This window comes from Haliotis rufescens, unplaced genomic scaffold (genome assembly GCF_023055435.1).
Source record: "Haliotis rufescens isolate VD_foot unplaced genomic scaffold, xgHalRufe1.0.p SCAF_4, whole genome shotgun sequence".
In the NCBI taxonomy this organism is placed as follows: Eukaryota; Metazoa; Mollusca; class Gastropoda; order Lepetellida; family Haliotidae; genus Haliotis; species Haliotis rufescens.
In genome coordinates, this window is record NW_025964112.1 from 50784227 (window position 1) to 50797908 (window position 13682).

A 13682-nucleotide genomic window follows, 5' to 3' on the forward strand; every position below is an offset into this window, starting at 1 on the left:
CAGATCTCCATTACGAACATCTAAAGTGTGAATAAAGATCACAGCTTGCTATAAAGTGTACTTCATCCCTGCAGTTTCAGCAATTTCCTTAGCTATAAAATTTATGTCTAAATGCTCATGTAGACAAGGACACAAATGTTTATAAGCATGACCATATTATAGTCCACGCAAATATCTCCACATTTAAAAACAAAGCTAGATTAAGGCTTTGAAGGCATTAAGAAGGGATACACACAAGGAAGAAAATGTATGGATGTCAACGTCTTTATTGTGAGGAACACATCGTTTCGGAGTAAAAACTTACTCCTTCATCAGGTGAATTAACGCTATGAGGCAGAGAACATAAACTCACGGGCAAAAGAAACGCTGGTTGATATAGCCGTTAGCGTTGAGGTTATCATTTATAACCACCAGGTCGGTCTTGGTGTCACCGCAAATACCGCCCCAGATCATCACACTGCCAACGCCATGGGGGTGCACTTCCTGAACGCAGCAACGTGACGTACGTTCGCTTCTACGCCGGTAAACTCGCACTCGGCCGTCAGCACTGAAAACTTTGAACGTACTCTCATCGGTAAACAGCACTCTGTCCCAATGTCGTCTTTGCCAGCGTTGCACTGTACGAGCCCATCTCATTCTGTTGAGTCTATGTTGTCGGGTCAAGGCCATTACCCTCAAAGGTCGATAAGCTCTCAAACAAAAATGGCGGAGACGTCGGGCTACAGTCCTTCTGCTGACGGTGTGTTGGAAAGCATTTTGTGCTGATGACGTCACTGTGAGGAATCTGTTACGTAGGTGCAACATACGCAAACAGCGGTCTTCGTTGGGCGTGGTTACTCGTGGTCTTCCACTTTGTGGTTTGTCTGATGTCCGGCCATTATCTCTAAAACGTTTCACCAGTCTCTCGATAGTGGTTTTGTGACAGTTCATGATTTCTGCAACTCTGGTCTGAGTTTCACCCATCTGCAACATTCCTATTGCTCTCTCTCGCTGCTCAGACGTCAAACGTGACATTCTTGTAGGTGAAATCTAAACGATTCAATGCTACAGAAGGTTTCTGTGCACAATTTATACCTAAATCTAGCACGAAATTTTCCTTATGCATTGTTTACAAAAAGAGGGAAAAAACGCATTTCTCCGAAAATCACGTGCTGCAGATTCGGCACGACCCCTAGGAAATAATTGGTGCGTTTGGGAGAATGTTTTTATATGGTATCGAATCATGGTTTTAGGTTTTGATCAAAACTGTGTCAACGTTTATAAAACCAGCGTTTCTTTTGCCCGTGAGTTTATATATGTACCTGTAAGAACAACAAAAGTAAAAAGATAGCAAAGGAGGAAACGTAACAAGGGAAGCCAACAGGTAATTGGCGCTAATTACCCCGGCCTCCCGTTTGCCCATTGTCCATTACCAATAATTCATAAGATATGTTTTGGCTTTAATTTGTCCATTTATAATCAGCCATCAACGTCTATTATATCAAAAAAATACATGAATCTGCGCTTTCCTGAGAAAGTGTTATCCAAATATAACTTTTGTTACATTTGACCACGTTTGTAATGGCATTGTGTGTTCGAAGCTTTCGGCCAGGGGAGCCGTGCCATTTTTCACTTGTCAGAGGGGTACACAAAGTACGTGATCTGGACTAACAGTTACTGACTTTTATTTTTGGTGGAAGCATCGATGGCTGGGTTAGATCGCTGACTTTGTGTGCTGGTGATTGGGTGCCTCACTCACAGTAATAATATCACAGACATTTACGGATATTGATAACGACTTGACGGAGCTTCGTAACGCAAGTCTTCTCAATTCAGGGATGGGTAACTAAAAAAAGTCACTAAATTTGCGTCACAATCATTCTGTCTCCTTTCATTTGTCATCTGAAATAACATCCCTTCGTGCACTTGTGCTATCTACTCAAGTTACCAAACACACCCTGTTTACACACTTACAAGATATATATTACGCTGAGGAGAATTTACGATTATACGTTGATACGTCTAACTGCTGGCCTGGGTGTTTGTTTGTTTGTTTGTTTGTTTGTTGTTTAACGCCGCACTCAGCAATATTCCGGCGGTCTGTAAAATAATCGAGTCTGGACCAGACAATCCAGTGACTGACATCATGAGCATCGATCTACGCAATTGGGATACGATGACATGCATCAACCAAGTCAGCGAGCCTGACCACCCCATCCCGTGAGTCGGCAAGCATGGGTTGCTGAAGACCTATTATGCAATGCCATATTTCTTATCGCCAGGAATCACAGGTGTGAAACCAGTCTCCCTCAAGGCGACGTCAGATTAAACTCTTTGCTTCGTCAATGCTTCGTCTCGCCCAAACTGGTAACTGGTACCACTAGCAACGATACAATGGCGTACAAAGACTTACAATGAGTCAAGCATCCGTCACTCGATTTCCATTTTCTTGCATTTAGAAAGCACGATTGATTGTTTGATTGATAGATAGATGGTTTGAGTTAATTGATTTGGTAGATTGATTGAGTTGTTTGTTTGAGTTGTTTTATTAAATTGTTTGATTGAGTTGTTTTATTAAATTGTTTGATTGAGTTGTTTTATTGATTGATTTACTTGTTATATTGATTGTATTGTTTTATGAAGTTGATTGATTGTTTTATGAAGTTGATTGATTGTTTTATTGGTTGCTTTATTGGAGTGAGTGAGTGAGTGAGTGAGTGAGTGAGTGAGTGAGTGAGTGAGTGCCTGTTCCACTGGTATGTCCGGATCTATCTGGGTACGGGTCACCGGCTTAGCGTCACCGATCTAGATATATCTATGCAGGAATAGGTCATCCATGCGGATAGCGTAATCTCGATTAATGTATTCAGGAACCTCTCGTGAACAACATTTATTAAAAATGCTACCGAAGAATCAAACAAGTTTTGGCTTCTGTGGAGGAATCATTCTAATATTTCACATAACCGTTAACGTACTTCTTGAATGTTGTCACGCCATTCATTCAGACAGATCTCGAAGATATGTTAATATTTATGCGAGGACAACGGATTAGATATCGCGAGGCCGGTTCACAATTCGTAAAAGTCTGTGATATGTCATGAATAGCCCATTGCATCTCCTGTTCAATAGACTTTCTGTTGTACGTGTTGTCACAGAGCCACAAACTTCGGCCAATGGATCAGATAAAAGCAGGACTGCTGGAATCGGTTGAGGTCAACTTCCCATGACATAAACCCCTACTTGACAACCGCTGTAAGAAAGTGCCGCCATTCATGTACACAGCCCTGTGGATGAATGAACGACCTACCGAGGCCAGTAGCGCCACCTAGTGAGATATAATGGAAGAAGACCAACTGAGAGTTGAATCTTGACATACTCCGGTGCCATCTGCAGAACCTTGGTTAGAAATGCCACAGTGATTTATGAGAGTTTGTGAGTGAGTCGGATTTTACGCCACGTGAGCAATGTTCCAGCAATATCACGGCGGGGGATTCCCACATTGTGCCTATGAATTGCAGAGAATCGAACCTGGACTTTCGGCACGAGGAGCGAACGCTTTTACCACTAGGCAACGCAAGCGGCCTTGATCATATGATCAATTATATGTGTTTTCATTTTTCAAATGTTAAAGTTTGCAATCACAGATAATGTTTATCACCACTGTAAAATGCAAGGATATCAGCATATTATCACCATCACCATCATCACCGTCGTCACCATCATTATCATCACCACCACCATCAGCATTAGCATCGCCACCGGTATCGTTATCACAGGTATATACGGTACTCCACACAGAGATTAACGAAGGGCATCTATTTGATCAGGGGTTATTTAAATATCTATAATAGCTGTGTGTCAGTATATCCAGTTTCTGTCAGTGCAGAAATATATCAAGTCGGTCAGCTGTGAACACGGTTCTTCAGCATCCGGCATCAGCTGATTTTCTTACGTCCTTGACACACAAAGACCTCTTGACATGATGTAACTTACCAGGGAGAGGGGATAGTCGGATTGCAGACACGAGGTGGATGTCGCCCAAATAGTGTTACGAACTACCAGAAACCGTTTCATAGATCATGCTTTCTGTCTAGGAAACTATTCATTACTGCTGTACAGTATCAAATATATTAGAACAGTAAAAACAATAACGACACCAATTCTCAAACTGTTTAAAATTATATTCCCAGGATATATATACACAACCGGGCAAAAGAAAATGCCTGCCAAGCTAATATCACTCCTGTGTTCAGTGAAATTGCGATCCCCGTGGTCATGTGCACGTCACCTATTGTGAGACACTCATTAATATGTTGCATGTAGTATCGCCTAAGATACCCGAAGCAAATATATCTCCATCGAATAACCATTTCTTGTTTGTTTCATTTTTAAGCACCATCAAACATGGGTGTATACTTACTTTTGCCCGGCAGTTTACACAAGTTACAATTACTTCCCAGACGATTGGAACATGGTGGTCGCAATTACAAATTGCTCAGTGAGGTGAGGTGAAATGGGGTTTAACGTCGCGTCCACGATTATTGCACTTTTATAGCAATGTGCATGTCCACAGCAAGGCTACGAATTCACAACGTATTGTGGTAGGCACAGTATAACTCATGATTCTGGATTGAGGGAGGGCCGTATTCCTTCTCCACGAAGGGAGAGGCGAAAGCTGAAACTTGGTGAGATTTACAGAACAAAGGCAGTTATTTCTAGTTTCTTACTGACTCTCGACTCTCGTGTGTGTGTGTGTGTGTGTGTGTGTGTGTGTGTGTGTGTGTGTGTGTGTGTGTGAATGTGGGTCTGTTGGATATTACATAAAACATTCATCTTGAGCGGGATGGTAGTTCGAGTTGGATAAGCATGTTTACTATGATCTTCTTAAGGTAAAGAATGCCGCGCATGAATGTATCAATGAGATTCCCAGGTACATGGGGCGTTTTCGGCAGGAATTTCCACACAGTGGAGACGTAAATGGGGATCGGGTAAACATAATGTGGTACCTGGTAGATTGTGTGTCATCAAACCGGACAACTTTGGTCTTCGACTGATTGTGGCGTAAAACACACTTATTCATTTACTTGTATCGGAAATTTAATGTTCATCTTAATTGTTATTGATGAACACGTAATATATTTTTAAGGAAATAAAACAGTGACTACAACTTTATGTGAGTACGAGTAGCTTTATTGGAGATGGAGATGAATAAGTGTTATAAAGCTTCTTCACAACCGTGTAACCATGAATTTGGTAAAATCCCAAAACACATATCGACCTAAAATAGCCAAAAATCATACGATTTCACTTGTCCACCATCTTGGATGCATGGCTAAAACATTTCGGCGCGTTTGAAGCTACTGAGAATGCCCCCTGCAGAGTTGGACGAACATTCTGTGGTAGCGCGGCGGTGTTGACAAAAGGCTGTCAAAAGTATTTCCTGTCCAGGTTATTTAGGTCCCTTGTGTGTGTGTGTGTGTGTGCGTTTGTGTGCGTTTGTGCGTGTGTGTGCGTGTGTGTGCGTGTGCGTGCGCGCGTTTGTGTGTGTGCGTTTGTGTGTGTGTGTGTGTGTGTGTGCGTGCGTGCGTGCGTGCGTATGTGTGTGCGGGGGGAGCGTGGGAATGGGGAGTGTGGGAGTAAGGGGATAGATAATGGATTTAACAACAAGTAAGGTCATCTTGAGCGAGACGGTTTTCGTAGATGGATTAGCATAATATTATGAACTATGATTCTCTTTAGGTAGAAAATAAAGATCCACGATGTTCGACCTGGTAGAAGTGTGTAATCAAACCGCACAGAATTGGTCTTTGATTGACTGTGGCGTCACAAAAACTTGTTCATGTACTTCATCTGAATGTTCATCTTAATTGTTATGGATAGTTACGGAGCCGTGATCCAGAAAACAGGGTGTCTTTAGATAAAAATGAAGTTATAATATCGTTCTCTCCCAGTAAATTCCGATGTCAAATAACGACGTTATTTGGACGGAAAAACGATGGTTTGAAAGCATCAAAATAACGTCGTTTTTCTGTCCAATGACCACATACGGAAAAAACCGACGTTTTCGTGTTTGCAGTGCAGGCCAGTGGAATGGAATTGGCTATTGATGGTTATTGAACCATATCAGACCATCAATATAACTGAAGCTGAATGTCTAACTTCTTGACCAAAAGTACCTTGTTTTGACTTTGACAATCTGGGCGTATGCATAAAGAAAGAGATCATCATGAATGGTAGCATAATGGGTACTCATTAGGATGTATACTTCTTGCCTTAATGTCTTAACCCCGCATTGTAAATAAATGTTATCATGAGGAAGTCCAGCTTTTCATATATTGTTTTCTAAGTAAACTTCATATTGCATTTGCTTTCATTTTTGACAAATTGACCTGAACAAATGCTTCACAGTGAAATATTATCAATGTTCATAAAATTTAATTCTTAACACAAAATATTAAGATTATTTGTAACATAACACAAAACAAGGCTCGAGAAAGTTGGAGACAATACCGGAATGTTGTTGCACCGACCTCCATACATGTAGACGATGTTCCTGCCGGTCATGTTCTTGTGTTCCTCATTGAGCCAGTACTGCCTGTCAGGGAGGATGACGGTGGCGTCACTCTCCCACACCAGATCGCCGGTGTTCATGTTGTTGACGATGCCAGAGGTGAACCATGTGCCGCTGATGATACAGAAAGATATAATTGGTTCATTATATTCCCCACAGAGTGAGTGAGTATGGTTTTACGCCTCTTTTTGCAATATTCCAGTAATATCACGGCGGGGGACACCAGAAATGGGCTTCACACATTGTACCCATGTCGGGAATCGAAACCCGGGTCTTCTGCGTTACGATCGAACGCTTTAACCACTAGGCTACCCGACCGCCCTATTCCCAACAGATAAAATAATAATACATGAATGCATGTACCTGACCGCTAAAACTACTTTTTATTCTTTAATATGAATTTAATAAAATCATGATAATGATATGAATATTTTGAATCCTTCCCGCTCGAGTGACGTATTTATGACTAACAAAAACAAATGTCTTTGATGTGTTGAATTGTCACCATTAATTGTTGTTTGTTTGCCGACTTTCTAACTCTATGTAGACCTTTGGTTTATGGCCTTTGTTACAGATTTTCTTTACTGAAAACATTTTTTATCACGTTTTTTAGTCACTTGTGTGAGTGAGTGAGTTGGATTTAACGCTGCTATTAACAGTAGTTCGGTATTCCACGGCGTGTCAGCTTAATGTGGGAGGAAAGCCCGAAGTGAGGTATCAGACGTTTACCACTTTGGTGAGACCCACAAGCTAAAAAATTGGAAGCTACTCCAGTCAGAACACGGAACAAAAATAAAACATTACCGAGAGAGGTCATTCATGAGGAGCCAGTTGCTAATGAAAACATGTTCAGCATATAGGTTGACTCCAACCAGGGATGCGCCATGAATCTGAAATTACAAAGCACATGAATGAATGAATGAATGAATGAATGAATGTGTACATAGACAGGCAGTTTACACACGTGTAACTAAATATAGACTATATGCTATTATTTACACCCAAATATATATCTAAAAAACTTTTGAAAATCCTTACTTGCAAAATCTCAACAGTCAGGCATATGTAGGGAAGCGTATCTAATTGCTAGGTTAGACCAGCGCCTTAACACATGAATAGAGAAAAAAGTCATCATATACCGTTACAGAGATATAAGTGTACGTACACCTTTATAGAAACATAAGTCTTCGTACACCTTTATAGAGACATAAGTCTTCGTACATCTTTATAGAAACATAAGTCTTCGTACACCTTTATAGACACATAAGTCTACGTACACCTTTATAGAGACATAAGTCTTCGTACATCTTTATAGAAACATAAGTCTACGTACACAATTATAGATACATAAGTCTACGTACACAATTATAGATACATAAGTCTACGTACATCTTTATTGAAATATAAGTCTACGTACATCTTTATAGAGACATAAGTCTACGTACACCTTCACATAGACATAAGTCTACGTACACTTTTATAGATACATAAGTCTACGTACACCTTTATAGAGACATAAGTCTACGTACACCTTCACATAGACATAAGTCTACGATACCATTAAAGAGATATAAGTCTAGGTACACCTTTACTGAAACAACAAGTAACATCTTTTAACGTCTTTTGGTATGACACAATCAGGGATCGAACACGGACCTTCCATTCACCAGGCAGACACTCCATCGGCTAGTTACAGGCAAAGGTGTCTACGTACACCTTTATAGAAACAGAGTGAGTGAGTGGGTATGAATTTACGTCGCTTTTAGCAGTATTCCAGCAATATGACAGCGGGGGACACCAGAAATGGGCTGCACATTTTGTACCCATGTGGGGAAGCGAACCAGGATCTTCGGTGCGACGAACAAACTATTTAACCACCAGATTACCCTACTGCCCCTTTATAAAAGTAGAACCAAAGTGAGTGAGTGAGTGAGTTGTGTTTAACGCCGCTTTTAACAGTATTCCAGTTATATCACGGCGTGTCAGCTTAGTGTGGGAGGAAAGCCCGAAGTGATGCAGGTCTCAGACGTTTACCACTTCAGTGAAACCCACGAGCACGGGCATGATGCTGACAAACCTAGAAACATATTTGGGGCGAGCCGGGATTCGAACCCACAATCATAGGTTTCTAGGGTGTCCAAGGGACGCAACTCTGCGGACGACTGGGCCACCCGTGCCCCCCTGTAGAAATAGAAGTCAACGTACATTTATATAGAGAAAGACGTCGAGAAACATACAGAACAGAGAGAGTTTGTGTCCGTGCATAAAACTTTATACACACAGACATTATATAAAAGTGTGAAATAACCCACGTAAACCTTGCAGAGTTTTGAGTCAACAATCCTGAAAGTGGTTAACGAAAACATGCTAATGTAAAATGACTAAATGTATCCGGTGCGGGGATGGAATTAATGCCAAACACAACACAAATAATGATAGTTCGATAGATAATGTTTGCTTTTTTATTTTATGTGTCGTCATCATGACAACGAAGAACAAGCGGAAAACAAAGCTTTACATTCTTTATAGATTACTCTGCCTTCGATGTCAGGAAATACATCTTCGTGCAAATTTATAAGATGAATTGTTTGACGTCGGTTGCAATGAGGGAGGTGTGTCATGGCTATAAACGCAGTATGACATTTCACCCTGTCGATGTTTAACCGGCACAACCGGCTGTTTCCTGTACCCTGCGTCTGGTGCTTGGCTCGGGAGTGGGATATGGGAAGGATTTATAGTTTTAGTGCCTACGTATCGGAATACTATAATGATAAAAGTGACGCTGAATCATTGCATGATTTATGGCTCCATTGTTTGCGTCTGCTGTGCTTAGATTATGTGAAGATTTCGAAGCCACGTGACCCTTCACGCGAACATATCCATGCGGTTGTACTGAGTGAGTGAGTGATTGGGTTTAACGCCGCTTTTAACACTATTCCTGTTATATCAAGGCGTGGCAGGTTAATGTGGGTGGAAAGCCCGAAGTGATGCAGGTCTCAGACGTTTACCATGTTTACCACTTTGGTGTAACCTACAAACACGGATATGGTGCTGACAAGCTTTAGAAATATAATCGGGCGAACATGGATTTGAACCCATGGTCATAGGTTTCTGGCGTGTCCAAAGGAATTGCGGCGCCTCGGACGTCTGAGCCACCTGTGCCACCGATATCGTACTGATAATCACTGTATGGTTACTACAGTAAAGTACGGTTATAACGAACTCGAAGGGGTCTCTAATTTTGGTGCGTAATAACCGTAGTTCGTTATATACAACATTTATACAACAAATGGTCGGAACTAAAAAATAAGTTATCGGTCAGTTCGTTATAAGCGTGTTCGTTATAAACGTAGTTTACTGTAACTGCTGAATGCCTAATGAAGCCCATTGATTTGTGATAGGATCTGTCTGTCAACAAATCATCTGGACATAATGGATTTCATATTGCTGTGAGTCTTGAACTGTTGATGAGTCAATTGTTGTTCCCTCGTCAATACTTGAACGAACAGACTATACTACTAGTGAGTGAGTATGGTTTTACGCCGCTTTTGGCAATATTCAGACAATATCAGGGCGGGGGACACCAGAGTGAGTGAGTATGGTTTTACGCCGCTTTTAGCAATATTCCAGCAATATCACGGCGGGGGACACCACAAATGGACTTCACACATTGCACACATGTCGGGAATCGAACCCGGGCCTGAGGCGTGACGAGCGAACGCCTTAACCACTAGGCTACCCCACAGTCCTGACTTCACTACTAATGTCAGAGGATTTGCCTGAAGGATGACAGTGAAGTAGATGTCCTTACACTGACATTACATTTGTAGTGTTCCAATAATAAATAAATATTAAATAGTAACACTATCCTTTCTCCACCAACTGATAAAGAAATCACATTATGCAGAGATTTAAAAGCATATTGATAATGAATGCCTTGTTCGAATAAAACCTATATCAGTTATTGATTCAAGCTATCACGCTATGCTATACATTAACCTACCCCACAGTCCATCTTGGCTTCCTCGTATGTGAGAGAAGGATAAAAAGCAAATTTATAACATTTTTCTGCAAAAGGCTGCCATTCGTCCGGACATTCTGGGGGAAAAAAAGGAACAGTTTTGAAAAGTTGTTGTTTGTCTATGATTATAAATTATATTATTACGTAAGACTTAATAGATTCAGGGTACACTTTACATTAAAGGTACATTAAAGATGTGTGTTTGTTGTTTAATACCCCACCAAGCAATATACCAACTATACGGAGGCGGCCTATAACTTATCGAACCTGGACAACACAATGCCGTTATTGATATTTTGAGCAACGATCCTCACCGTCGGGGCACGATGACATGTGAGTGAGTGAATGAGTGAGTTGGATTTAACGTCGCTTTTAACAATATTCCAGTTTTATCACGGCGGGTCAGCTCAATGTGGAAGGAAAGCCCGACGTGATACAGGCCTCAGACGTTTACACTTCGGTGAAACCCACGAGCACCGGTATGGTGCTGACAAACCTAGTAACATGATTGGGGTGATCCGGGATTCGAACCCACAATCATAGGTTTCTGACGTGCCCAAGGGACGCAAATCTGCACAGCGAATCGCGGCGCCTTAGACGACTGGGCCACCCGTGCCCCCTACGATGACATGTAATCACCCAGCAATATCTCCCTATTCATTCAGTCGCCACTTACGACCAGTAACAGTACTAGTTGCTGGGGATCTGTTCTGGGAATCATAGACATGTTATCTCTGGAAATCAAAATAAATTTGTTGGGGTTTTTTCGGCACAAATTTACATTTCAAACATGGTGTGTCTTCATTGAACCAAATTATGGTTACACACAATTACCCAGCCACAGATTATTTTTTACAAACTGTTGCAGAAATGGGTGATGGTTAAAAAGACATAACCAAAATTAACAATATCTATTTCAATTTTAATTACATAAAAACAAACCCGGTATACTTTCTTTTGCACCTCAATTTATGTGGATTATATTTGGACGTTCCTAACAGTACTTGGGATATATATACATACATACATATACAAAAATGAGGTAAATGTTCACTCGGTGTACATGTAATATATAATAAAATAATAAAGTCCACGTTAGTCCATCATCTTCTTTTATCAGTTTCAGACATAGTACTTTCGCTGTCTCATGACAGCTCTTCAGTGTAACTGACAATGACATATAATATGACGTCATACTTCTGATGACGTCATAATATCAACTGTGACGTCATAATGTATTTATACACTCCAGCGACGACGACGAACCAAGGGATTTTATACTTGTTTACTGAAAGGGGTATGCTTTCAGTAAACAAGTATAAAATCCCTTGGTTCATTTCAGTGATTATGTCTAATTACTGAAAATTTCAGTAATTAGACATAACCACCGAGTGAATCAGTTATTAGACATAATCACTGAAATTTCCAGTTATTAGACTTAATCACTGATTATACTTGTTTCCTGTAACATATATATATGATGAATATATATACTTGGATGAAGGCAAAACTCATTGGGCAATATTTTCCCTTCGATGCTAGTAATAATCATCATATTCGGTCGGTTCATGGTGACTTTTGAAACGTTCACTGCCTTAATATGTTGATGATAAGCTACTTACCGAAAATAACATCGCCAAATCCAACCGTTATAATCCCGCAAACAATGGCGGCATTCAGCAACATCTGAAAGGGGAAGTAGGAAGTAGATCGAATACACCTTTTCTCAAACACCTGGTAGCATCGCCATTTAGGAGTGATTCATAAAACTTGCTTATGATATTCGCGGAATCGTACAATGGGCTTTGCTTTAGTATATTTTATTTATTATGATTATGGATACTGATTATTACCTTCCCACCTTCATGTCATATCAAACAAAATGTAAAACACAATGTAAAACAAAATGGCGGAAACATGGCTTCACTTTGGGTAGCATACATGTACATCCAAACCGTAGAAAACCATTTTCGACTCTTATATACTTAATCGTTAACGAATACAGAGAACTATACATTACATGAGGCATACTGGGTGAACATGCTTACCGTTAGAGTCACATTTAGTCTCCTATTTACTCAGAAATCCCACAGCCTTCGTCTGAGATCATTTTTAAAAATACTCTTTTATTGCTCCATCGACAGGTTTACAACCAGACGTCAGCAGTTTCAACTCTTGACATAGTTTTCCCATAATGCATTTCGCTTTCCTCCGTCTTGATGTATTTGTTTCAAAATCAGAACAGGAATTTTGCAGTGGTAGTGAGAAATTATTGATATGTCAAACGGTGTAATATATGTTAATCATTTCTAGCCCATGCTTTACTGACCGTAGGTTAAGACGACACTATTCTGTTGTAAGTGGTGCAAAAACCGATCGACAGGGTGGTGTACTCTCATAAAACGTTATGGTGCTATTAAGTCGTAAACGCCTCGCCCTGTAAAGCCGCTGAGGCTATAGTGTTTAGAAATGCTTGTCCCTTGATTTCTTATGAAAATTGTGTTTATGATTGAAAACCTATAGAAACTTCATCAACACTTTGGGTCTTGGATTAACTCCTTAATTAATTTCGAGAAAAGCCAAAACCTGTCACACAATAACATAGCAATACTTTCTATAAATAATTCAAGAAGTTTGTTATATCAGTTGTTCAAGATATTTGACTGAATGTTTCAAACCTGTCTTATGCTATGGTTCTGAAACAGGGGTCGTTCACATTGCAATACTATTACCTTTTGACGCCTGTGCTTTTTTGCTGTATCAACTGGAAACAATTGGTAGATTTCGTACATCGGCAACTTGGTGTAGACATTGTTATACAAACTAGGTTTGGGTTTAGTTTGTTTAGAACATGGAGTAGGAGATGTTTCCTTATAATTTGTAAAGAAATAAATTACAGGGCAAAATAAAGTAAACACTTGAAAATTGGATTTGACGGAATATTTACAAATGTTATCAAAGCGTAACTAGGCTGACATACACGCGCCCAAAAAGCTGCCAAAACACACTGTACTATAAAAATTAAGATGGTTATTGAAATGTGTTTGAGAGTGGGCGTTTTGTTTTATCAACTTGACCACTGATAATGCAATAGTTTGTGGTATATTATGA

The 13682-nt window shown here is 40.2% G+C and overlaps 1 protein-coding gene across 1 annotated transcript in view; it reads right to left on the reverse strand.

Annotated features, from left to right (window-relative positions):
• LOC124150944 (contactin-like) overlaps positions 1-12760 on the reverse strand; it is a 47770-nt gene extending 35010 nt beyond the window's left edge. Inside the window, exons 1-5 of the mRNA XM_046523158.2 lie at positions 12620-12760; positions 12194-12257; positions 10554-10648; positions 7355-7440; positions 6510-6664 (exon numbers count right to left, since the gene is read on the reverse strand). Coding sequence (XP_046379114.2) covers positions 6510-6664; positions 7355-7440; positions 10554-10648; positions 12194-12257 — 400 coding nt within the window. The 5' untranslated portion in view covers positions 12620-12760. The remainder of the gene's footprint in view (positions 1-6509; positions 6665-7354; positions 7441-10553; positions 10649-12193; positions 12258-12619) is intronic.
• Positions 12761-13682: the final 922 nt, after the last annotated feature.